This window comes from Phoenix dactylifera, chromosome 5, assembly GCF_051530095.1.
Source record: "Phoenix dactylifera cultivar Ajwa chromosome 5, Ajwa_hap1_PhDact_Kaust_v1.1, whole genome shotgun sequence".
In the NCBI taxonomy this organism is placed as follows: Eukaryota; Viridiplantae; Streptophyta; class Magnoliopsida; order Arecales; family Arecaceae; genus Phoenix; species Phoenix dactylifera.
This window is the reverse complement of record NC_143194.1, coordinates 35755368-35781228: the sequence shown is the minus strand read 5'-3', so window position 1 is coordinate 35781228 and position 25861 is coordinate 35755368. Positions and strand designations below refer to the sequence as shown.

General features: G+C 42.5%; 2 protein-coding genes and 2 long non-coding RNA genes across 11 annotated transcripts; 3 read left to right on the top strand and 1 right to left on the bottom strand.

Annotated features, from left to right (window-relative positions):
• The first annotated feature begins 674 nt into the window (after positions 1 to 674).
• LOC103713451 (zinc finger CCCH domain-containing protein 2-like) lies at positions 675 to 2717 on the top strand. Its single transcript, XM_008800386.5, has one exon. It carries the CDS (start codon positions 1001 to 1003, stop codon positions 2186 to 2188), a length of 1188 nt encoding a protein of 395 aa, XP_008798608.1. The 5' UTR covers positions 675 to 1000; the 3' UTR covers positions 2189 to 2717.
• A 3600-nt stretch (positions 2718 to 6317) lies between these two features.
• LOC108511526 (uncharacterized) lies at positions 6318 to 19724 on the bottom strand. 8 transcript variants are annotated; one of them, XR_016413370.1, is made up of 10 exons: positions 19656 to 19724; positions 18133 to 18182; positions 16332 to 16400; positions 15003 to 15106; positions 11656 to 14871; positions 10176 to 10462; positions 9680 to 9757; positions 9400 to 9586; positions 6679 to 9308; positions 6318 to 6484 (listed from the first exon to the last, which is right to left on the bottom strand). It is a non-coding gene; the product is annotated as an uncharacterized LOC108511526 (long non-coding RNA). The 8 variants fall into 8 exon arrangements; XR_016413371.1 differs by having other exon boundaries at positions 6679 to 6967; XR_016413373.1 differs by having other exon boundaries at positions 6679 to 6884.
• On the top strand, positions 19130 to 20069 carry LOC149753562 (uncharacterized). Its single transcript, XR_016413375.1, has 2 exons — positions 19130 to 19220; positions 19667 to 20069. It is a non-coding gene; the product is annotated as an uncharacterized LOC149753562 (long non-coding RNA).
• Positions 20070 to 23659: 3590 nt separating this feature from the next.
• LOC103713450 (uncharacterized) lies at positions 23660 to 25482 on the top strand. The gene is made up of 3 exons (XM_008800385.6): positions 23660 to 24018; positions 24460 to 24589; positions 24686 to 25482. The coding sequence occupies exons 1-3, from the start codon at positions 23883 to 23885 to the stop codon at positions 25275 to 25277; spliced, it is 858 nt and encodes a 285-aa protein (XP_008798607.2). The 5' UTR covers positions 23660 to 23882; the 3' UTR covers positions 25278 to 25482.
• Positions 25483 to 25861: the final 379 nt, after the last annotated feature.

Here is a 25861-nt window from a genome sequence, read left to right as displayed (position 1 = left end):
ATTTAAAAAATATTTTAATATAAAAAATCTTTCCGTGGATCAAACAAATCCTTGATCACCGGCAGGAAACAAGATTGATAGGTCAAGCTTTAAACCAATAACAGATGGGCCACGGTCACCCTAAATTTTTTCACTTATTAAGCGATGTGCCTAGAAGCTTGGACGGGTCGGTCAGTTCATAGTCGGTATCATATCTCAAATTATCAGATCCCAAGTCTCTTAAACGAAGGTTAAATGAGGGGGCAAGTCACGTGTGATCGGGTGGCGTCCATTATAAGAGGTCCAAGAAAGCCTTTAAGCCATCAAACCACATCATACCACGTGGCCAAATTTGACACCCCCCCCCCCCCCCCCCCCTCCAACTGCCGCATGCCCCTTTCCCCAGGACGGGTCGAATCTTACGACCTAGTCCAGTAGCCAAGCTACAGGAGCCCAATTAATCCATCGACCCGCATCGGGTTCGAGCCGGCTTAGATGCGCGCTCGAGCGGTCCCGTCATGAAATAATTTAATAGTTTTTTGGGAGACCGCCCGGCTAGCGGCCAAAGGGAGAACGTGTCCGCGAAATGGCGCCCCCACGGACCACATCACCATGCGCATGTCTGACACCGCTCTCTGCGTTGTCCACGTGTCCTAAGACATCATCCCCCCTCCGAAACAGCTTCCGTCCGTTATCTCGCGCCCTCCCGCCCCCGTGTTTCTTCCCACCTATACCAACAAATCAGCATGCCTGCGCCTCCACCGCCTCACCCATCCAAACGCCGTCAGTTTTTTATTTTTTAATCCGTATATCAAGTATCTACTCCGCCCCGTTTACATTAACCAAGGTTATCCTGACCTAACCCTGGTTATAACACCAGTTTATATTCTCCGCTCCATTCCATATCTTCTCTGTGTCCGAACCAGACGGGACGGGGAGATCGAGAGGGAGGGAGGGGGAGAGAGAGAGAGTGAATAGGGAATATAGATGAGAGATTAAGGGGAAGGGAGAGGGAACCATAATGATGATGGGAGAAGGGAGCCATTACAATCCAACGGTTCACGTCCCGCCGTGGACCCCCTTCGACGATCCGACAGCGGGGGTCGCGTACAACCTCCCCGTGAGCGGGGTCACCGGCGACAGTGGGCACTGCTCCCCCTACGCGCTGGGGGAGGCGGCGCTGGCCGCGCTGCAGCGCTACCTCCCCTGCAACGAGCCTTACTCGGCGGGGGAGGATTCCGACGAGTCGGAGCTGGCGGACGCGCCGGTGGACGCCTACTCGTGCGACGAGTTTCGGATGTACGAGTTCAAGGTGCGGCGGTGCGCGAGGGGGCGTTCCCACGACTGGACGGAGTGCCCCTACGCCCACCCGGGCGAGAAGGCTCGTCGGAGGGACCCCCGGAAGTACCATTACTCCGGCACCGCCTGCCCGGACTTCCGGAAGGGAAACTGCAAGCGGGGCGACGCCTGCGAGTTCGCCCATGGGGTGTTCGAGTGCTGGCTCCATCCGTCCCGCTACCGGACTCAACCGTGCAAGGATGGCACCGCCTGCCGTCGCCGCGTCTGCTTCTTCGCCCACACCCCGGAGCAGCTCCGCGTGCTTCCCGAGCAGCAACAGCAGCAGCAGCTGAGTCCGAGGACTGCAGCAGCCATGGACTCCTACGACGGTTCTCCGCTTCGTCACCAGCATACCTTTGAGCCTTACGTCTCCAAGAATCTGTTCTCGTCGTCGCCAACCTCGACGCTGATATCGCCGCCGATATCTCCGCCGTCGGAGTCGCCCCCGATGTCTCCGAGCGGTGGCCCAGGTGTGCGGCGGTCGTCGTGGCCGGTGAACGAGGTGCTGGCGTCGTTGAGGCAGTTGCAGCTGAGCAAGGTAAGGTCCGCACCGAATTCCTGGGGGTATGGAATGGGCGGCGGGGCTGGTTTTGGGTCGCCAAGGGGTGGGACGGGTTTTAGGGCGGGGTTCTGTAGCTTGCCATCGACGCCGACGGCGGGGGCGGTCGGCGGGGGAGCTGTTTTTCTGGAGGGGCCTGAAGGAGGTTCTCTTGAGGAAGAAGAGGCGGTGGAGAGAGTGGAGTCCGGGAGGCCGCTGAGGGCCAAGATGTTCGAGAGGCTTAGCAAGGACAGCGTTCTGGAGAAGCCGGATGCCGCCACGCCAGCTGGGCCGGCGCCGGACGTTGGTTGGGTGTCCGAGTTGGTGAAGTAGTGGGCCGTGAAGTAGTGGCCAGTTCTGAGTTTGGGGTGGGAGGGGGGTGAGAAATTGACGGAAAGGAAGTAGTATTTTGGGTTGGTAGCCCCCTTTTTTTTGGATTATTGTGAATATTTTGAGTTTAAAAGAAAAAAAAATTGGAAAAAGGTGTTATTCTGTAAATATGATGGACGGGGATGGCAAGAGAGGGTTGTTCTGTTTTGGGGTTCATGGTGGCGCAGGGAGAGGGATTAAGAAGATTGAAGAAGTTACTGACGGTGATGGCTTTCTGGGTTTCATTTGTACAGGGAAGCTGCCAAAGATGGGTAGTCCTGCAATGATGTTATTTTGATTTATTTCAAGCACATCCATGTTATTGTCTCCTTTAAATGTCCATTTTGGTTAGTTTGTGTCCATCCAAAGTTTCTGATTCCGCTGTGAACCGGTATTTTATGTTCATACCTTCTGTTGCTCTTGAGTATGATTGTAATATATTTTTCTGCTATCTATGCGAACTTTAAGTAGATTAAGAGGATGTTTCCTGGTATCATAGTGACGTTGTCGTGGCTATGAAATGTTTGCAATGAAATGATGTATATCCATTGCCAAGTGGGCAACGTAAAAAAACCTCATGAGCAGGACATCGGATGGTGGCGGTACTTCTGAATGGATATTTATCAGGGTAAGATCTTCGCCTTGGTCGCCCGGCGCTCGGTCGCCGGTCTATTATGGGTTGAGAAGGCCCGCGCCTTATTCCCGATGCGGATACATAATTAATAACCTACCATATTTTATGTGCTGGATGGAGATCTGGTAAGTAATCGAACATCTAGTCTTGGATTGGATGGGCCATGAATGGTAAGTAGTAGGCTGGCAAAACAGGAAAGCTGCGAGCTTTCCTTGGAAGCGCGACAGGAGGTGCATTTTCGGAAAAGCAGGATCGTTTTTATGTTAAGAATGTTTGAACTAGTAAGCTCTAATAATAAAATTTGGAGATGTTAGGTTGCGGAGGGACAGGATGTCATTATTTACTTACTACCTCTGGGTCCCTCCCTATTCGAGAGCCGTAGAGCTGGAATTAAGAGGGTCATGAGAAGTCTGGAAGGTTCGTACCCCTCCTCCACCCCTTGAAGTGGAAAGAAAGCCTGCGACCGCTGCAGTTCCCGGATCATCGATCGGACCGCCAAGAATAGAGTCTCTCTCACCCCTTCTAATTGTTATTATCCTGTACTTTTTTCGTGACATATCTCGGATAAATGGTATGACAAGAAGCGAGGGTTCTCCGTTGGTATTGCTTTGGCGGAGTTTAATTTAACGATAATAAAAAAAAAGGAGAGTGGAGTGGGAATCCTCCGGGCGTCGCGTCTTTTCACGTGGTTAAAGCGTTGGACCCGGTTCCTGCTTTTGTGGAAGGAAGGGGAAGGCTTTTTCTCAAAGGGATAAGCGTCGCGGAGCTCAGAGATGATGGAAGCCGGGATAAAGCGAGACGGGGATATCTATCTTAGTTTTTAATTAATTCTTTTGTTCAGTATTATTGTCCATCGTGTTGGTGTTATCCATTCCGCACAAGGACGTCGCCATCGCTTGACGAGAAGAAATAACTGCAAATCTAAAAGAAAATATACCCAACTCCGCTTGCACCGTGCGCCCATGCGCCATACCGGCCCGGAACGACCGGAGAAAAAAAAAAAGCTGGTCCTTGTAGGTTTTCGAGACGATGGGGGTATTACGGGAAAGTTGAAGTCTATGCTTTACCAAGGTGGAACACGACCGGAGAGTGGGAGTGTGAGAGGGAGGGAAAATGGCAAATGGCCTTCGTGCCATCCATTGTTTCATGGGAAAGTTAAATGTGTATGCTTCGACTAGACATTGTACGTACGGTTGAGACCTTGCTATTAAATACTACGCAGTGTTTCATGAGATACATGCGACTTCAGTAAAAACATTGGTTGGGGTAGGAGCATGGGTCAACCGGTGCAGTTTGGCTAGCTTCTTGAACGCGTCAACAAAATGGAACTCAACTACGACCTCCAGAAAAGAAGGAAAAATTCTCAAGAGTACAAAATGGTGAGAAGAACAGGGAAGTCGTCATCTTTCCAACAGGCCTATCCGTCGTGTATATCTTCCTCTAAATCTTCTCTACGAAGCTAGACTAGAAAAATGAAAACGCTCTCAGGTGCGCCACGTAATGTACGCAAGGAGTTTCCGGAGTCCAGCTAATGCAAATGTATGGTCTTCCAGCATTCTTGGACTGGCCGACTATTATTAACAGCCTAAAACCATGAGTTAACCTTACAAGAAATCAAGCTTAAGCGAGACACCACAGGTGGCTTGGTGGTGTCTGTCCCTTTCCATAGACCGTGTCTTACACTCGAATCCTTGGTGGTGAGTAAATCTCTCCAATTTTTCCGGCGCAGGTGGGGTTGGGAGGAGTGCGCTATCTGGAATTTTATTTTGCCTTGTCGGACAAAAAACAGAAATGGGGCCGGTCTCACTTTGATGTTAACCTGCCATCCCGCTTACTCCAGACTCCAGAGGTAGTCACAGACTCACACGTGGCCTCCCATCAAGGGCACCTAACTATTCCTTTCGGCTGAAGTCCCCGCTCTTTGCTATCTCCAGCCAGAAGGTGTTTGTGGATAGGCCAGAGCCCGCTAATCCATTACATGATGGCTAGTTGGTGGATGCCATCATGTCACCTTCCCTTCATAGCAGGAAACTCCTCCCTTTTATCTCTCTCATCTTCCAAAGATGCTTAATATATTTGCATCCTTCGGCTCTCTTTAAAACGGAGGTGCAGGAGTGGCCAAAATAAGGAAGGGTGTCAAGTCCTCTATTCACCAGTCGTCACGACATTGCCGATCCTGTCGCCGTCCAATATGTGTGGCCAGTCTTTTTTTTTTTTTAAGTAGACATTGAACACTGGCGGAGAACAATGCTGACTAAAAGGCTAAAATGGGTTACTGCATGTAAACTGTAGCCATCCATGAGAAGTCCCTCTCAGCTACCGTGAATTCATGAAAGCTCCAGCGTAGGAGGGGCCATCTGATGCACCAGGGAGAACTTCTGGAACAGTCCATCAGCTCAACGACATACAGGTATTACTACAACCATAGCACAGCCCATGATCTTATGTTGCCCGATGACAGCTAACCGATAGCATCGGCCATGAAGCTTCCAATTGTCGTGGTCCTCAGGTCATTCTCCGCGGCCAGGGACCATCGGTACGGGAACCGAGCACAGGGCGAGGGCAGGTACACGAACCTGGAAAAGAAAACTATAGAGACATAACACTTTGGAGTTTGGATTGGCACCGCACCAGTTTGCATGCCTGCATCTGCAAGCTATTATGCTTTGCAAAGTTATGCACAAGAGATCACATGGGAGGTCACACACAGAGAAACAAAGTTTTTAGCAGGTGGTCTTTCCTCATAATCCCCAGAGATTAATCTTGATCCTCGGACTGCGCAGAAGTAGATAGAATCTGCCCACTTTTTTCTCTTTTCATTAATTTTATGATAAAGAACAAGGGGATTCTTCTCTCCTTGGATCAACCATTAGCTAGATTTGCGCGAAATATGTCTTGGTAAACAAAGTTACAGCTATTCCGACATCGAAATCCAGATTGAGAAATCCCGTACCCAACATTACCCATTAATTGACCATTAACTTTCTTGACTATAACTTCAGCATTAATTGCAAGTATAGTTTAGTAGAAGAGATGCATCTAATAACTACGAGGAATAGATATACGAAAAGCATCATGATCTCAATCTCTTTCATGTGGATAGCTCTTCAAATGGCCCGTAAGCATGCCTTTGTATACAATCATATTAGGAGCTACCTTTTTTGTCGGTTGCTGCACAACTAGGGGGAATGAGAAAAAGTCTAATGGTTTAAGAACATTATCACCCCTCAATTAATTAAGTACTTCATGACCCAAATCACGATCAAAATAATCTAACAATTTGAAAAAAAAACATTATCATCCCTATATTAAGTAGTTAATGGACCAAATTAATGTTAGAATATGTAATAGTGTTTCCTCAAAAAAAAAAAAAATGTTACTGATGGTTAAGCGCTTCCTTTTGGTCATGGCAACGACTTTCCAATGGATTAAGCATCATATAGATAAATATAATTCACGTTATCAGAAATAAAGTTTGTATAATTTATTTAATTATTGTTTTGATACAGACGATCATCCTAAGAGAGAAGCATCACTGTCAAAAAAAAATATCAATATCACAACCACCACCAACACAAGCTGCACTGCCTCCACCGATCACCACTGCCATGATCCTCCTATGCCACCTAAGGTCAGGTCAAAAATATATCAGATAGGATTGTTCAGATGACCTCAACTATTAAAAGACTAGCAATGATGTTAATGATAAGAAAACCTGCCCAAGAGACCGCTTATGCTCTACTGTTTTCTCATTGAATAAGAGTAACAAAATTGCAAAAATCTATTGGCTGTAAAAATCCTCAACGTTTATTCTAGTTACCTTAGTAAGGTCATCCATTCTGTTGATCACATGCCTCCAGGTTCAGTGCCTGTTCCAATGAAAGAGAAAGCAGTCCAGCTGTCCAGACAACCATTTCACAGCAAACACTTCTTAGTGGAAGTCTTTGTCCTCGAATGCCTTTTGATGCCTTTACCTGGATCTCCTCGGAAGCAATTATGCAATTTTTGGCGTTTTTTGCTTCCTTTCTTTCCACAGAAAATCATTGTTGTGAAGGTTTGGCTATGTTAGATTCGGAATACCAAGCACATGGATTTCTCCATGCCATGATCTGTCAGTATTTGTTGTGTGTGTGTGTTTTAATTAATTCGTCAGCCATGCGTCATGTTTAAATAAGACTATGCCAAGAAAATGCTATTTTTCTTTTAATGCAATAATCTTACCATGGTTGGTACTACTAGGAAGTGACCAAGGTCCTACAACATCCATAGAATTAAACACCAAATGAAAAAAATCCAGATTTAATGAATTGGTGCTGGGTCGATCAATAGCCGGTTCAGTACGATATCGATGCATACTGTACTGACACGAAATGTATCAAATCTAAGGAGAGGGACATGGAGAGGGAGGAAGAGAAGAGAGAGAGAGAGAGAGAGAAAGGACATAGCTACTGAGATCATCATCCGCACGAGAGAGAGAGAGAGAGAGGCTGAAACAGGACGCAGTATATACTTGTAATCATCATCAAAAGTGGTGGCGACGAAACCCTATCCTTCGCCAAACATAAGAGGGAAGGAGAAAGTAATTGGAAGGCAAGGTGACTCAGGGTCAATAGGCACCAAGACAACCAACTTTTTGAAAAAAAAAATGAACGCCTCAAGAATATATGCTTGATGGTGAAAACAATTCATCAGCAATTATATTGCATTTTATCAGCTGCCAATGAATTTTATGTTGGGGTAGAATATGGGAATGGCACAATCTTTACAGAAGTTGTCTCGGAGCAGTAGTAATAGATATTGGATTTGATGGACATCTAATTTCGAGTACGGAAAACAGATACCATGTTGCTACACTTGAAAATAGGATATTTCACTATCCCATATGATTATGGAAGACCATTGTCTTAAAATTGTCTACAAAATATGATATTTCAAAGTTTGCATTGCATAGAAATCAGCATTCACCAGACTGTTAACCTGGCCACCTGCCTCAAAGCAAACAATTGCACATTCCGATATTTCTAAGTCCATGCTAGTGTCAATAAACTGAAAGAAAAAGTGTGAAAGTCTTGGAGAACCAGGGTTGCCGTTACCCATCACTTTAGGTTTATGGTCTGATTGTGTGACCTAGGACTATCAGAATACAACCTACAGAGTAAGAGTAGCCATCCATGTGTACTCTTGGCATAAAATGCCCAGCATGCACAACACAACAACTGGTTAAATTACATATGGAAAATGAAGAAAACTTCCCAGATCATATGTGTAAATGGTGCTAATAGACAAGAAGCCACATAAATACAGCTGTCAAGCTGTTGACCAAACTGAAAACATGAGGAATCAAGATAGAATATAACAAAAGAAACATTTATGTGCACAACGAAAGACCTTCGATTTATATCACAATAGCAGCCTGGGGAACAATCAAACAGGTGAAATGATCCAAAAGGACCAAACTGAAAAATTAGATGCACACCATGGAGGGCAAAGAAAAAAAAGAGGAATGAGGTTAACAATAAAATACAGGCAAAAGAAACAAATATGAAATATGATGTCGTAAATGCTAAGCACATCTATTTTTACCATGGTTCTAAACAATGGTTCTGGCTTTTGCGCAATGGAAAAGTGGTTTATCACTGGTTCAAAACATGGAAACAGTCTCCCTACATGTGGGGGTAAAGCTGTATACATCTAACCCTCCCTAGATCTTGTAATGGTGGGAGCCTCGTGCATTAGGATACTTTTTTTTTCGATAAAAACAATGGTCCTATTCAACTCCTTACTGTTGATGGAGCCTAATATTGTCTTTTTATATGAATATTTTAATGCCTAGAAATTTGTTATTTACAAGGTAATACTGATAGTTTTAAGCTGTTCTATGCTGCTACAGTGGCTGCTGCAATGCAGCAATGAAATAATTCAGAAATTTGGTATCTGTATTATGTTGCCCGACAACTAGAAAATCATAACATTGTAACAGTCCACAACAATTTCAGGCCATGTTTGTTCTGCAACTAAAATGGCTTAACCAAAATCATGATTTGGACCCAGGTGAATGAAGTTCTTCGGCAATGGCTATATGTACAAGTAACAGCAGCACTGACAAATTATGTTCTAACATTAAGCACAGAGAAACATAATATGACAGAGAATTGAAAACCATTTAATAGTCACCAGATGCCAGATACTCATCCTGGCAAAACTGTAGGGCAATTGAACTACTGCTATAATGACATGAATACAATAATCAGCATAAACTATATCAAGGGAAATGCAACTCATAAGGATATGCAGTGATTCCCAGAATAATACAAAGCAGGATAATATCAATACAAAAGTTTAGACTGGATCTCAGCTGAAACATCAATTACATGCTCATTAGAATTGACAATTAAATAAGATAGGTACTCCTATTTGCTTGAAAATGTTTGGATTCAGTCCAAACAGCGCCTGCAGTCAACAGGCGCAAAGGGAAAATAATTATCTAATATTTTGATTTATAGCTAGGTTTGACTCTATTAATTAACTATATGAACTTTACCTGGTTAACAGTATCTTTAAGTCGCATATTAGTATTTTTTGGGGCAGATGTGGCCCTATCCACCTGCACTCCACAAAAATGTAGTAAATACTACATAGCCATGTTGCACTTCAAGATTGCAGAATACTAGAGAGAAGATTTGCATTGGTGTCAATCTCGGCCATTAAAGGAACCTGCTTGTCAATTCCTGTGCAATAAAAATTGTATGAGTCATAAGGGTTCCACTATTGCATCCATTAAACATGATTGATCATGGAAATGTAGCAAATAAAAAACTTACAGTAACTAAACTCATTCATGTCATGGCCATATTTTTCAATGTATCCAGTCCTTCAGCTATAACATCCAAACCTTGATCCTGAAAAGTTAAGGCATGAATGTTTAAGCATCAGAAGTCAGTTTTTTAGAATGTCATGGTGCAAATCATATGCTAAATAGTAAGCCACATGCAACTTGATTTATGTTATTAATCGCCATCAACAATTAACAGGCATCAGAGTAACTCTTCAAAAAGATAGCAACTTGTTCAACAGCGACATCACACTGACAGCAAAATGACTGAACCAGGTAGAGGTTATCATATAATCACTCTTTTCTCATTCGCTTATTGGGTTAAAGTTTAAACAAAGCATGATGACAAAAATAACTGGAAGTAAAGAGACTCGATCATGAGCATCTAATGCAAAGAATCATCTAAAAAATGGTAGTCTGAGAAACAGAGGTGAAACAAAGCAACAATGGCAAGCTTGAAGCTTACTCATCAAAGCAACTCATACCTTGGATTCTTCTAAGTGACCCCCAGCAATTTCTTCTCTTCCAGCATCCTGGTATACCTCTCTCTCAAATGGATTATTGGGGCATAACCTAGAGTATGGACCACTAGATATGCTTTTCACAAATACTTCACAATCTTAATCATCAGCATCCTACATAATGGATACTGGAACAACATGAGGCTCCTTTTGAGATTAAGGCCATTTTGTTGCTAGTTATATTGTTACACAATGAAACAAAGTAAATGTGACGCATCTGATGCTGATATATCTGATCAACCTCTGCAACCCTGCAATAATATATAGCATAAGTCACAACCATGAGCCATAGATTATGTTTTCTCATTACACTTTCATTTATGCCGCATTTAAAGCAAACTCCTTGGAGTTCCACAAATTGTAATTTGTCTGTATACATCTAACCACAGTCCAAGTGAGAAGACAACAAATTTAAACAGTGGTTTTTCCAGAAGGTCCGACACCTCTAGGTAGAAAAGGGTTCCAGTTCTGTTCCACCCTCTTAATTGTCTGCATGTTGACAAAATTATCCCCACCCACCTACCATACCCATTGTGCCTGCCAACATCCTATCTGACTGAGGTAACTACAAGAAGAATCTTGGGGGAATGAACTCCAGCAAGATATGTAAATGATGCAGATCAATATGTGCAGCTGGTAGTTCATAAGAATTTTTAGTCTGGATTTCACAGTCATTTGCAATAAAATATGTAAGAAAAGACCAACTAGAGACTCCTTACCTTTCCTTGAACAAAAATAAAAGGTACATAGGTGTGTATGGAGGTGATAGAAATCTCTTCTGATTTATACTTTAATAAGCTAGCAACTTTCAAAATCAAATCCTAGTCCCCCCTCCTCCTTCCCTCAATACAGTGTAATTGCCACATTTTCTGTTTTCACCAGATATGGGCACCCACAGGATCAGAGAGTTGTGCTATCAAACCCATATAGGAGAAGATGTACCAGCCCATGTGAACATCCTCACTCTGCCACTCCTTAAGTCTGCAAAAGATGGACGCAATCTGATCCATAATTATTAACTAAAACAAGTGGCGTGCCATTGCCACACTTCATGCTTACACACTACTCAGATCACATAGCCAAACACACACCAGTATTAAACAGTGGCATAGGCAATGGTCCTTCTATTGACGGATCAGTCGATGCCAAGATAGTTAACAATAATACCAATTCCAGTACCGCCAATATCATTGTAAAACAGGCTGGTGAGTCCATTTTGCCAGACCTATCTGATATGGTCCCATCAGATGACTGTCCGGACATATTCGCCCATAAGACTTAGTAATATCAGAGGGCCGTTAAAAACACATGGCACACTAATTTTCCAAATAACACTTTAAATCTCTAGTGTTTTTTTGAAGGCTGAATATGCCATGAAAAATAAATTATGTAAACACAGTTCAGTATGTCAATTATAAAGTCAGGATTGTGGTCCAGGACTTGCCTATTCCAATTTGCACATCTCATACTCTTGCCCAGACTGATTTGATTCTTCAGTATGCTGAAAGTACTCAATTTCAAATCTTCCATCTGCAACAAATTTAGGGATGAATAATTAACCTCATTCAGAGCCATATAATCCACAGAAACATGAATATTTCCTAGCAAGCTTATCGCATACATGTTTTATTTCGTCAGCCATCATGGAAGAAGACAGGCCTGGGATCTTGAACAATGATGGCACCTCAATAGAACATTCTTTGATAATCTACTAGCCAAGCAAGGTCTGAAATTTGGACTACAATCCATGCTTAAGTCAATTTTCTATCATATCTTCTCGGTCGGTTATTCTTAAATGGCCCAAATCAAAAATTAAATTATTCTTCTAAAATGTGATGTTTAAGGGACAAATTAGGTTTTATCAATTTAATTTCAAGAGATATATAATATTTTAACCGAAAATATTCAAAACTGCTTTAACAGTCCAATGCTCTCTTTAAGGGACAATTTAATCTTCGCCACTAGAAAATCCAAACAAATTATAACAAAGAAAAACAGATGTTTGACCAAAATTTTGAAATGAGAAGCTAAGGGTCTCGAGATTCATGAAACTGGATAATGAACTACTGACATTCTAGAAACTGCCAAAAGGGAGGTGCAAAATGACCCGTCCATATAATTTGTCATTCATTTGCTACCAAACCCGAGCCTCTAGAATCCACTTCAAATGTCTCCTCACCCATCTGATATGAGACTGTAAAGATAATAATAAATGTAACTATGGCTAAGCATTATTGTCAATGTGATCAAAAGGAAGGGGAGAGAGAGAGAGAGAGAAGCACAAAATGCAAAACTCAGTTGATGAATTTCTCTAAGCCAGCACTGGAAGGTGGCCGAGGTAAAAACTCGAATGCATCCAGTATCATGCAACACCACAGAAAACAGAGAGTCCGTTACTCTTTCAAGGATAACTATATTCTTCTATTCAGGAAAAAAATAGTTCCTATAAACCCCAAAATACCACAAGCTAACAGAGGCAAATAACCAATCCATCTTTCCACTAAGGAGCTGTCTAGCAACCAAGTAACTAGCCAAAATATCCAAATAACTTTACCCTATGAACATGAAAAAACTAGCAGCTCATGCCTTCTAATCAATCTTCCAAGGAATGTGAATATCACGACCTTTAAAGCCTCGATTCTTCATTGATCAACAGTAAGGATTCTGCTCATTAAATTAATTAAGCAAAAAGCTTGAGTATGACAAATCTTGTCATATAGAAGGCGAGATGCCTGCCCTTATGAAAGGGCAGAAGCATTTGTCCATAAATTGCATAATGCCCATTGAGCTCTGAGAATGATGGTTGCATGCCCTCAATCCTAGAATGTGTACAATGATGGCCAATAGTTTAATTCTAACAAAGCTGTTGATGTTATTTTCCACTCCTTAGATTTTGCATGCAAGTTACAAGCAACCCTTGCAACTTTGAAAGAGGAGCACAAGAGATACCCCAGAATTACTAATTTATTACCCATCCAAAAAGTTCCAAATAGCCATTGTGTTCTCAAGTGAACCAAGCAATTTCTGAACAGATCAAGCTTGGCTCAGTAGGTGATTCATGCTAGTTAGATTAGTAAAAGACCTAAAAACAAGCTAATTTTTTTAAGTCAGCTTTTAACAAGCCAAGCTTGAAAATTACTTGGTTAAAGAAATGAATAGAAGCTTGGACATGACTCAAGTCTCTGCTTGTTTACCAAGAACCAAGATTTGATACTCTCATCTTCCATCTTTCTTGTTTTACTTGTACCCTCTTTCACATTGTTATTTTCCTAATTATTCTACATTCTTTTTCATTCTCTCCTCCTCTATTACCCCTTCTTTCCTATCTGATGTATTCCCTCCTGTCCATTTTTCTCAGAAAGGATATCTTCTACTACAAGCATATGATTTTAATCTCATCTCTCTGAAATGGAACCAAGGATACTATAAGGCATCCAACAAGATTACCAGTCCTCCTATCTTAAATTTTCTAGGCATGGATTTCTACTAGTTCATGCCATTTTTCCTGCCAAGTTATAATTCACATCATGATAAAAACTAAAAAACTAATCTTTATCACCAGATACATAGTTAAAATTTAAAAACAATTCCTGACAATTTTGTTCATTATGTAAAAGCTACTGATGCTAACAGAAAATTTTTAATCTCCTTTGCACCTCCTTTTTTTGCAGTGCAAGAGTGACAAAAGAATGCTAATGCCTTCAGATCAATGACTTATTCCTGGAATTCCTTGATTGCTGCAACAAATAATGATCTAGTTTGGAGGGTTTATTGCCATCAAAATGATGAATGACATCTTTATGACAAACATCTGAGACTTTCTTTTGTTCAACCTACTTGCTTAAAGAAAAATAATTGGTTAGTTTATGATGACATATCCAAGTAGGAACAAGGTTTTTGATCATAAGTATCATCGCGATGCATGTATTGCCTTTTTCTTGTTTGATAATTTATGCAGCATGTGTACAGTCACCTATGAAAAAATAATATAAAAAAAATCAAGTTAGATGAACAAGGTACTTGTTACATTAAATCGTAGTGAAATGGCATTACTCTTTAGCAATATATTCCTAGTTAAAAGTACTATTATACCTAATCTTGTATGACACTCTATATTTTCCTGGAGCTTGTTTCAATTTTCAACAGAAGTATTTTCTGACCTGATCATAGTCTATAATGGCTGAGATCTGCCTAGAGGCAAATTTACCATAAGAAGTTAATGATCCTATTTAATATTACCTCTTTATCCTGGCTATTAACCAGCCATATATGCTACTTAAGATAGTCTAATGAGGGTAACTGTTCCGCTATGCTTCACATTGGAGGCTACCAACAAATTATCTTGCAAAGTTGCACCTTTGAAAAACTTCCCGACTTAGAAAAAGAAATGAAATATAAGCATAAAGATTCTACCTGGAAACTGAATGGAGTCATGAAAAATAGTCCTTTAACCATGTAAAATCCAGTTGCAGGCGCTTGACCCCCAACATCCATCTTTCTAGACATCATATATAAATTTTAGATGCATGTATCTTGAATGAGTCGAGAAGTGGCTACCTGAAATCAAGTCAAATCTGATTTCTGTTCAACAAGCTGAAGCTGTTCAACTTCTGGTTTGTTTGGTTGCAGTCATACTCCATCTGGAATTGATCAAATATATCTGATAATGAAAAATAGTTCTCTAAACTTGTAAAATCGAGTTGCAGTTGCATGTCCTCCAACATCCAACTTTCTAGACATCATATATAAATTTTAGATGCGTGTATCTTTAGTGAGTCGAGAAGCAGCTACCTGAAATCGAGTCAAATCTGGTTTCTGTTCAACAAGCTGAAACTGTCCAACTTCCAGTTTGTTTGGTTGCAGTCATACTCCCATCTGAAATTGATTGAATCTATCTGATAATGCAAGAACCAAATTATTTCTGGAGTTTTCTAATTTGAAAAGATTTAAATTTTAAATAAAATAAAACCAACCTTATCCCCTAAATTTTGGTTGGTTGAAATGCTTTAAAATACTTCCTTTTTTTATTCCTACATTGGATATGTGAAATTAAGTCATCTTGCTTAAATGGAAATCCCATCCCATAAAGCCCAAGTCGGGCTTTGGGGGAAGGGGAAGTGGGCTGGTGATCTTGCACGTGCGCTCGGCTCGGCGCAGCCAACCGGCCGTTTACGTGGCGGGGCACCAATATGGTGTTTCAAAAATATCGCGTACAAGGTACGCTGAACCGGTACCGGTAGGTGTACCGGTCGTCTACCGGATCGGTTTGAGACCGGCTCGTACCAAAACCGGTCCGGTACAAACCGGTCTTTGTTTTGTTTTATTTTTTTGTTTCACAGACGCGCACAGATTTTTTTTTTTTTGCTTCACGTCCGCGACAAAGCTGTTTATGACCCGCGCAGGGCAGCGTGCTCACGTCCGCGCCCGAGCGGACACGCCAGAGCTGTTTATGACTCGCGCGGATGCGCTGCCCCACGCGGATGAGCTGGCCCGTGCCCGCGCGGGCACGCAACGGGGGAATCGCGTGCAGGGCGATTCTCAACGCTGGGAATCGCACCCGCGCGCTGTGAAACTGTGCCACGCGCGGGGGGAACCACGCACGGGCGTGCGGCCCTGCGCCCGCGTGGGGCACTTTGCCTTCGGGTCACACGCTTTCACACCACATTGCGCGCGCTGTGGTAAAAAAAATGGTACCTGTGCGAACCGGTCGGTTCGTACAGGTACGGGCCGATGCGAGACCAGTACGCAGCCGATACATATAGGTATCGGTTGGTACCAACTCGAAAATAGCTGGAACCAGTACCCGGACAGCTGGAACCGGTATCCACGATGTCCGGATACCGGTTCCAGGCCGGACCGGTCTGTACCGGGCCAAACCGGCCGAACAACCGGTTTGGCAGACCATGATCACGTATCTTCAGAACCATCGTATCGCCTATCAATAATGATATGGAGAAACTGATTTGGCAAAGTGTCACCTATGTCATAGTCAAAAGAAAATTGTATCATGAACATGTTGATATTTTATCAAGCCCATGTATGTAGGGACTTCAAATTATCGTTATATAGGTCAAGAATAAACAGTTATTGTCAAGCAAGATTGCACATTAAGGAGAGTACCTAAAACATGTTCTAGATTTGGATACATTTAATATTCAAACACTTCCAATTTCCAAAGGGAAAAGTGAACTGCAAAACAAGAAAAAAAAAGAAAGTGAGAGAAAATTCTATGAAGCTCATATTCATGGCGTGACACCTAGAATTTGTTGTAATCTGATTGTTAAAAAATAACCAACAGCACGTTACTTCAATACAGTTTACTAGAAATAGAAAATTTCACAGCATTCAATTTAATGCAGCTGATTATGTTCCTTGTACCTATTATGAGAAGCAAAGTTGAGTTTTTATCTAATCAATATTAAAGAAGAAGAAGAAGACTAAATAATTTGCCTCCTAAACAACTTTAAGAAAGTTGCATGTGGTGAAGGGGCTCACCAAAATTTAAGAAACATTAACAAGAGTTTTTTCACACTCAGGATCGCAAATAGAAAACTTAGAATAAATAAATATTAACAATCAATCTGAAAGGAACCAAACTGACCCCTGAAACTCAGTCTATGTAGGTTGTGGATCCACTCTCAGCTATTCATTGCCTATCTTTTTTTTTCTCAGCTCAGTTTTGCTTATTGTCATATTCGTAGACAGAATCTAATGTTTCTTTCTCCGATCTTCCATGAAATGAGTTGAGTAAGTGGACCTAGAGCAAATGGCTTACTGGATTCACTGAAAATGCATCTGGATAACTTTTCTTAACCCAGGTCCCTTTTCCAAAACTGCAACAACTAAGCCCTAGGCAAAATAAGCTAGAATGCTGCCGATCTTCCTTAAGATGAAAAAAAAAAAAACGCAACTAGAACTGTCACGCCCCAAATCCGGATCATGACACGGCCGTGCTATTGCAATCTTATGCACACAATAACACGAAGCCACTTAAAATTTCGTAATGAAAATAAATAGTTTCATTTATTAATATCATAACATTGTTCATGAAGTTGGAACAATACAGAGCTTCTAAAATCTGATTATTACATAACATTTTCAATTACCCCAACCCTGAATAACATCAAGCTCCCTGCTCCTAGTGGTCTTAATCATCTGTAGGAAAAAAAAAGTAGATAAAAAGGTATGAGCTACACAGCTCAGTAAGTAACCAGGTACTATCTTATTGGATCAAGTACAATTATGCCAATGCAGTGATTAAAAAAAAGACCAACAGTTGTAGTAAAATAAAACATTTTATAGATGATATACACAAATCAGGTCATAAAGCAATGCATGTTCCATCCATAAAAGTTCATAATCATGATAATGCAAGTCATATAGAAATATTGCCATTTATCCATACTTTATAAAACATACTCTCAGACGGATGTGCTGCTATGGTCACTATAATCCCGTGACAGGGCCTGTTAATCTTAGTCGACTAATTCTGTTATTCGTTACCAACTTTAACCCGTTGGCAGAGGGCCTGTTATTCTTTGGATGCTAGATCCAGGGTGTCGACTGGCCTCTATTTCTAGAGGTGGTCATAGCTATCTGAGAGTTCATAAATCATATTCTTTTTCTTTCATAAATCATAATCATCATAAATAGGTTTGAAAATGATAAATGGCATTATATAATTTAAAATGTATAAACATACCTCAAATATCATTTTTCATGCAGTCTAACATAATCATAATTTCATAACTCATACATCATCAAATATTCATGAAGGATGCTCTTTAATCAAATTCATGTATCACATGCAATCATATACTTGATCCTAATTTTGAGGAAAATATATCGTAAACAATACATTTTCATAATGATGAATAAAGAGTAATTTAAAAACTTTAAGATCAGTGCCAAGGTTACTTACAGCAATTTGCTTTCCAATTTCTTACGTCCGGATAATGAATCTTTGATCACCTAAATTAATCACATAAGGATCACATTATTCTTTTCATGATTTTTCTAATTTATCATAATATGAATTTACTTGCTTGGAACTCAAGTCCAATTTACTTAATTTAGAGCCCTTGGCCTCGATTTAGAACCAGATTGGGTTCACGTAGGTCAATTGGATCTTTAATTAAAGAATTGGCTCGGTTCCTAATTGGATCTAGCCCTATTGGGTCAATTTGGTCTTTTGATTAGGTTATTGGGCTCAATTTCAAGTCCAATTAGGTTTAATTTTGGTCCAAGGTCAATATGGCTCATTTAGGCTTGAGTCAGGGTCAGCCCAAAGTCAATTTGGTTAAACTGGTTTTGAATTGGGCTTGATTCATATTCAATTTGGGTCTGCTGAGATTAACTCAGCTTAATTGGGTTCGAACCCAACTCAATTGGGCTTAATTGGGTTCGGATTTAACCCAATTTATAGTTTGGGTTCGTCCGAACTTAGTCCAATCTGATTGGGCTCGAATTGAATCAAATTTGGCTCAACCCATTTTTCTTTTCTTTTATTTGGGCCTAACAGGTTCGGACCCGAACTCGGATCAGACCCGTTAGGTCGGACCCGTTAAGGGTCTCTCCCTTTTTCTTTTTTTTTTTTTCTTTTCTTTTCTTTTCTTTTTCTTTTTCTTCTTTTCTTCTTTTTTTTTTTTCTTTTCTTCCCTCTTCCTTCCCCAACCTTCTTCTCCTTTTTTTTTTTTTCTTCCTCTTCTCCTCTCCCGACTCCTCCTTCCCCCTTTCTTCTCATTTCTTCTCCCGTGGAGGGAGGAGGGCGAGCTCGAGCGGCTTGGGAGGAGTGGGTAGCGGCCGACGGCGCCCAGCGGCCGGCCTGCGGTGCCCACGGTCGCGCCCGCGGCCGTGCCCGCGGTCGTGCCCGTGGCCATGCCCAAGGCCGCTTCGGCGGCCCACGGCCGCATCTACGTCTCGCTGCCGGCGACCCGCATCCCATGGCCGACGACCCGCGGCCCGTGGCCGAGGCCGGCGCCCGCGGTTGCGGCTGCGGATCAACCACCGGTAAGTCCTTTTTTTTTTTCTTCTTCTTCTTCTTCTTCTCCTCCCCCTTCCTTCTCCCGTGAAGGGGAATAGGCTCGGGAGAGGGTCGGCTTGGGGCCGACGGCACCAGCTGCGCCTATGGCAGCCTCGGTAGCCGCGGTCTGCCTCCCCCTCTTCATCTCTCTTATTCTTTTTTTTTTTTTTTCTTCCTCCCCTTCTTTCTCCCGTGGAGTGGAGATCGGACTCGGGGAGGGCCTGAGCCACAGCCGGTGGCGCTCCCCGGCCGGTCGGCGACACCGGCCGCGCCTGCAACCGCAACTGGTGCTCGCGGCCGACGGCCTGCGGCCGCCGTGGCCTGTGACCGATGCTGCTCGGCCACCCCGACCGACGCCCGTCTTTTTTTTTTTTTATCTCTAAGCTGGATCTTAAAAAAAAATAAATGAAGAAGGGCTTTACCTGCTTTGAAGGGGATCGTTCGTCTTCTACTCCGACGATGCAGCCCTGTGCTCCGACGGCGTGGGTCTAACACCGGATCCTGCCAACCGTGAAGGTTTGTGAGAGAGAGACAGTGGAGAAGAGGGAAGAGGATGATGAAATTCTCCACCGATCGAGGCTTCTTGAAGCCTCCGATTGCTGGGAAAGGCGGGCGGTTGTAACCGCCCACCATCGTAACGCCTGCACGACGGTGTAATGTCCCCCCCCCCCCCCCTCCGTTTCTCTTGGGAGTGGGGCGGTTATCACAAGAACTTTGTGATGAATGTAAAAATCTTTCAAATAAAGGATTGTTTTACTTTGTTAACAATTTTTCAAATATGTTTTAATCAAATACTTTTGAGTTTTATCTTATGCAATCCAAATATTCTTTTGGTACTTAATATGCTCTTATTCATAATCAATTGCTGATGTGACAGCTCTATAGCAACTTCTGCACAGTAATTCAACCTGAAATCACCCAATCTACAACCAAAGATCACAATATATTATTATATTCTAAAAACTGATCTAATATGCTTTCTTGAAATTCCCTCTTGACCCTATCTTGTTGCTGAATTTGCTCTGCTAATCTTTGGCCTGTAATTCTAGACTCACGACCACCTGGATTCCCTTGACACCTTCCTTATAAGCCGAAGCATCCTTCTTAACTTGTCATGAGCCAAAAACAAGAAAATATATTTATGTACATGACGCCTACTTACAGAAAATCTCAATTGGCTCCTCCCAGCAACCAATTTACAGAGGTAATGCGCCATGTGCCACCGTACGAAGACAAGTTTTATCCTATTCTTTTTAGCACCGCACCCTCACCATCTTGTGTCCGACTCTTTTCTTTCCGGACTAAATATCCTAAATTACCATTTACTAAATTTCCAGACAGCATGTTGCTCATAAACAGCTAAAAGAATGTAATCATCAAATATACAAGCAAGAGAGAACAGGGAGAGGAAAGAAACGCAACCGACCTTCTTAAGGGCCAATCTCCGCAACTTTGGGACTTCCTCGAGCAACAGGGCTTTGGTCCGCCGGATCTCGATGATCATGGCAGCCGCTCATCGCCGATTTCTACCGCATCAAGACGAACCAATTTGCCGATCAAGAACAGGTTTGAAAGAGGAGGAAGGGGGAGGAGGAGGAGGAGGAGGAGGAGGAGTAGAATACCTGGAGGGCAGCTTCGATGTCGGCATCGACGGCGGCGAAGAGGCGAGAGAAGCCATCGTCGCCGGAGACGCTGGAGCCGTCGCCGGAGACGCTGGAGCCGCCGCCGGCGCGATGCTTGTCGACGTCGTACTTGTCGTACTTCTGCAGATAACGCCCACCGCGATTGCACTCATATTCTTTCTTTTCTTTTTCCGCCCTCCCTCCGCTGTGCTGAGTATCGAATCGTTCACCGAGAAAGAAGAGAGAGAGAAAGAAAGCAGGGGATTTTGAATCCGATACGTGGCTCTACATCTGCCAGTTTTTGTAGCATCTTGATGGTACTTTTTTGCGTGAGGGGTCTCGTCTCCAAATTTGAAGTTATTTTCCATTCATGCTTCGCGGTGGCCGAAGAAGTAGCACAGGCAATTAGAATGGTTGCTGCTGGCGGTTGCCAAATCTTTGATATTTTTATTTTAGAGATGGAGCTGAGAGCGGCGTGGGCTGACGGTATATTCTACATGCTAGAATAGTCCTATTTAAAGATTGACTTGGCCATGGAGATCGGCTGGATCTAGAAGAGCATCAGTGGCATGGATAGGTGTCACCCCCTTCTTCAGAATATTCGAGCTATAGTTAGTGGCGACGTTGCTTTCCAGATCGAGCATATTTATAGAAAGGCTAATGGAACTACGAATTAAGTGGCCTCATACGTGGCTGATTCTCGAGAGCTCTGTAAGTTGGAGAAAGAGAGTTGTTTAGAGTAGAGCTGATCACGGGCCTTCTGGCCCGCCCAGCCCGCCCAGCCCGGTCCGAAATTTTTCAGACTTGGGCATTAAAAAAAGGCCCATGGGTTGGGTCTGGGCAAGAAAAGCGGCCTGACCAAAGAAATCGGGCCGGGCCATTCTGGCCCATTTCCAGATTCCAAACAAAGAAAAAATCGGACCTGTCAGGTCGGGCCATTCTGGCCCATTTCCAGATTCCAAACAAAGAAAAAATCGGACCTAAATAAAATTTAAGCCCAACAGTCGGGCCGGGCCTGGGCATAACCATCAGGCCTAATTTCTGCTGTAGAGCCCGACCCGAGCTCGGTCTGGTCCGAATTTTGATCAGTTCTAGTTTAGAGCACTATGAGACTTACTGTTTTGATGTATTCATATTGTATGAGCTATCCATTGTTAAAAAAAAAAAAAAGAAAAAGAAAGAAAAGAAAGACAGCCACTATTTGCCGCTCTTTACCAAGCAATTATTTCTATAATAGCTTTTTTATCTGGCCGTCACTAACAACCCTCCTTGTGGCACTATTGTAACCGCTATTTAAAAGAAAAGCTTACTGTAGTTAAGGCTTGGTTATTATTGGCTTCATGTGTCCTTGATCTTGCTTTTGAGTTGAGTCCTTTTGCTGGCCTTCCATGACTTATTGTATTTGAGTAAAAGTGATTGGAACGATATTGCTTATAGTGAATTAAGTGTTCATGCACAGATTTTCACCATTTTTCATGTTTCCTCTCTCTTAATTTTAAAGCAATCAATCTACTACAAGTGTATTTTTGAGTCAGATTAAGTCATGCTTATGTCTTGTTGAATTTATTAGAAAAAATGCATTTGATTAAGTTTTCTATTATTTTTAGACAAAGATTTAGTTTAGGTTATCAATATTGATAATCTTTTTTTGTCTAGCAATTAGAACATGAAACTCTTCAAAATTAGGTTACCTTTAAATTATGAGCATTTTTCAGCAAAATGCTTTTGGCAGTCATCATTGTAGTTTGCAAGATCAGTGAAATAAACTTTCTTAGTTGAAAATAGACTTAAATACAATAGCAGTCATTGGAACTTAGTTGTTTTCTAATGAGTTCACTCCATAGATTAGCCATAGGGATATAAATGAGCCAAGCTGAGCATCGGATTGCTCCGCTTGACTAAGTTATGAGCTGAACTAATTGAGCAAAGTCGAGGTTTCTCATTGTTTTGAACAACGTTGCTGTCCAGGCTCAACATGTTGATGGAGCCATGCTCCAACAATGTTGGAGCTTAACTCGTTTTTTAGTTGAGCATAGCTTCAACAACTAACTATCAAGAGTAGCTTGGTTCGTTTGCAACCTTCCAAGCCATCAATGTTTCATAACAAATAATTGAGTAATATACCCAATGCAAATAACTTCTTTTTTTCTAGACGAGACGCAAAGGTGATTGAGTGCTACAATGAAGGGCATATAATGGCCTTTCATTATCTTAAACCCTCTTCATCTCAATAATGACATAATATCATTTTGGTAATTAGTGAGGACGGGATTTCCTTTTGGTAGTTAATAAGAACAAAATTTGAACTTAATCTTCTAATCAAACAACCAAGTAATTTAATTTTTCTTGGTGAGAACAAAGGCCGTTCGATACCTTCTAACCTGAGAATACACCTAGTAGCCAGTTTAACAAAATCTCTCTCTCTCTCTCTCTCTCTCTCTCTCTCTCTCTCTATATATATATATATATATATATATTGAAAACCTCGTCCCATCTCTTCACCAAAACTGAATTATTTTACATAAATTTCAATTTGTAATGATTCAAGCAACAATACATATAATAAATTTCAATCTATGATCCAAACCTTCGCCATTGACCTCTTCTCCAATTATCCTGCTATATTTTTACCATTGAATTCCGTCGTCCAGAATTTGAACTCGTTCTCACACCAATCTCCGATCTCAGCTTTTAACGGACAAAATCTCGTCCTTCCAACGCTGACCGGGTTCTCTCCTTTCCTCCCTCCTCCGGCAAGAAAGCGGACAAAGCAATATAAAAGGAGGCCTCTGGGTGTCTTTTTTCGGTGCACAGTTTGGTAGGCGGTCATATGCGGTCAAGCCTTTCCCAAAAAGCTTCTCCAGAACTCTTCTCCCCAGTATCTATTTATCGAGGCCCTATCGAGAGACCTCCCCAATTTCTCTCTCCTCCGCCCTTCAGCGCTACCCACAAGACCAGCCTCTCTCCTCCCTTTCCTCTTGTTCCTATCCAGTCTCTGTTCTCCTTTCAGAGGCGATCAGCTTGGGGATGGGGAGAGCTCCGTGCTGCGACAAGGCAAATGTGAAGCGAGGGCCATGGTCTCCAGAGGAAGACATGGTTCTCAAGTCCTACCTCCAGACTCACGGGACCGGTGGCAACTGGATTGCTTTGCCCCAGAAAGCAGGTCTTCTTTTCCCTCTCCAAGCCTTTAAGCCTCTCTTTTCCCCCCTTCTTACGAAAAGAAAAACTGCCCTTCTGCTAAAATTTTCCTTACAAAAGCTTTCAATGACCTCCTTCTTCTTCTTCTTTCGGGAAAAAAGTTGTCCAGAAACAATGTCTCCATCCATACTCTTATGGGAGCATTTTTTTGATTTATTGATAACTTTCCACGAAAGTTGGTATGGGAGCATTTTCTTCTTTATTTTGATAACTTTCCACGAAAGTTGGTGATGTCTTGCTCTCATCTTTTTAGTTCGCTTCATAATTTTGGCTCTCGTGGCAAGTTTCTCCTATTAACTTCTCACATCTCACTCCAATACTTATGTTTTATTTTCCCTTTAGAATTCTGCACATTTTTCTCTTCATCTTGGATGTTCCCAATTCTAATTTCTCGATCTAACTTCAGGGCTGAAACGTTGCGGCAAAAGCTGTCGCTTGAGATGGCTCAATTACCTCCGACCGGACATCAAACATGGAGGTTTTACTGGGGAAGAGGACAACGTCATTTGCACTCTCTACAACAAAATAGGAAGCAGGTAAATTTCCCAAGCTTTTCTTAATACGTCTTTTAAGCTGTTTTTATGTGATAGCTGCATAACAATACATGTCATCCCCCTCTTGAATTGGATTAGGTGGTCCGTTATAGCTTCCCAACTGCCTGGAAGAACCGATAATGATGTCAAAAACTACTGGAACACCAAGTTAAAGAAGAAGATGATGGCAGCCCAAGCATCCCTCTCCGCCGCCGCCGCCAATACCAATCTCATCACTCACAGCCCTTCACCATCGCCGCCACCACCTCCTCTCGTCACCCCGACGATCAAAACCGAGACCTACACCTGCGACGGATTCTTGACTCCTTTTAACAAAGACGCCTCCGCATCAGCACCTACGGACCCCAGCTCCATGTTCGGCCACAACGCATCGTTTCCGATGGCGGGGCTCGTCGGACCACCCGGTCTCAATGGGAGCGTCAACCAGTATGCCGTGTCGCCGCACGACGACGCCTCCACGGCTTCCTCATCGGTTACCATGGAGAACGGCAGCAGCTACGTCAACTGGTCGGCCAACGGGCCTGGCGGGGATGATGCCTTCTTCGCGGAGTTCGGCTTCGAATCGTCTTGCGAGTTCTTCGATGGCTATTACGGTTATCCCGATCCAGCTACGCTTGCTACCATGTTGGTCTCTTCATCCGACACCAAGCCACAAGTCACATACTCGTAGCAAAGCCATAGAAGAAGGTCCATGAGGGAGGCAGACACGAGATTAACAGCATCCATCACCTTCATCTCCTTTTGCTTCAAGCATCGCCTGGCTGTTGGGTTATCTTGATGTACATGAATTACTTTGATGTTTTTAAGCAGTTACTGCTGTTATTTTATGGTTTGTTTCAAGTTATTGCTACTTTATTCGTAAGTAAAGCATTTAATGAATAGTGGATGTGTGTCGGCGACGCTGTTTTGGCTCTCCGCCTGCTCGGAGGTCACGGAACTCGCATGAGCGATGGAATGGACTCATTCAAAGCTGAGCAAATCGAGGTTTAAAAAACGTACCCATAGAAGGCTGTAAGATAGAAAAAAAAAGAGACAAAATTACGGGGTTCCCTTTATCGGTGGGAATATTTTTCTGCATTTATTACTGGAGACACGAGATGGGCGCGTCTGTAATAAATACAGAAAGAGAGAGAGAGAGAGAGAGAGTGAGTTTTAGAAAGAGTTTTCTCAGAAGAGTTTTCTCCTTTATAAATATCATTCCATCAATTTTTTTTAAATTTTCCAGATACACACACACATACAAATATCTCTTTC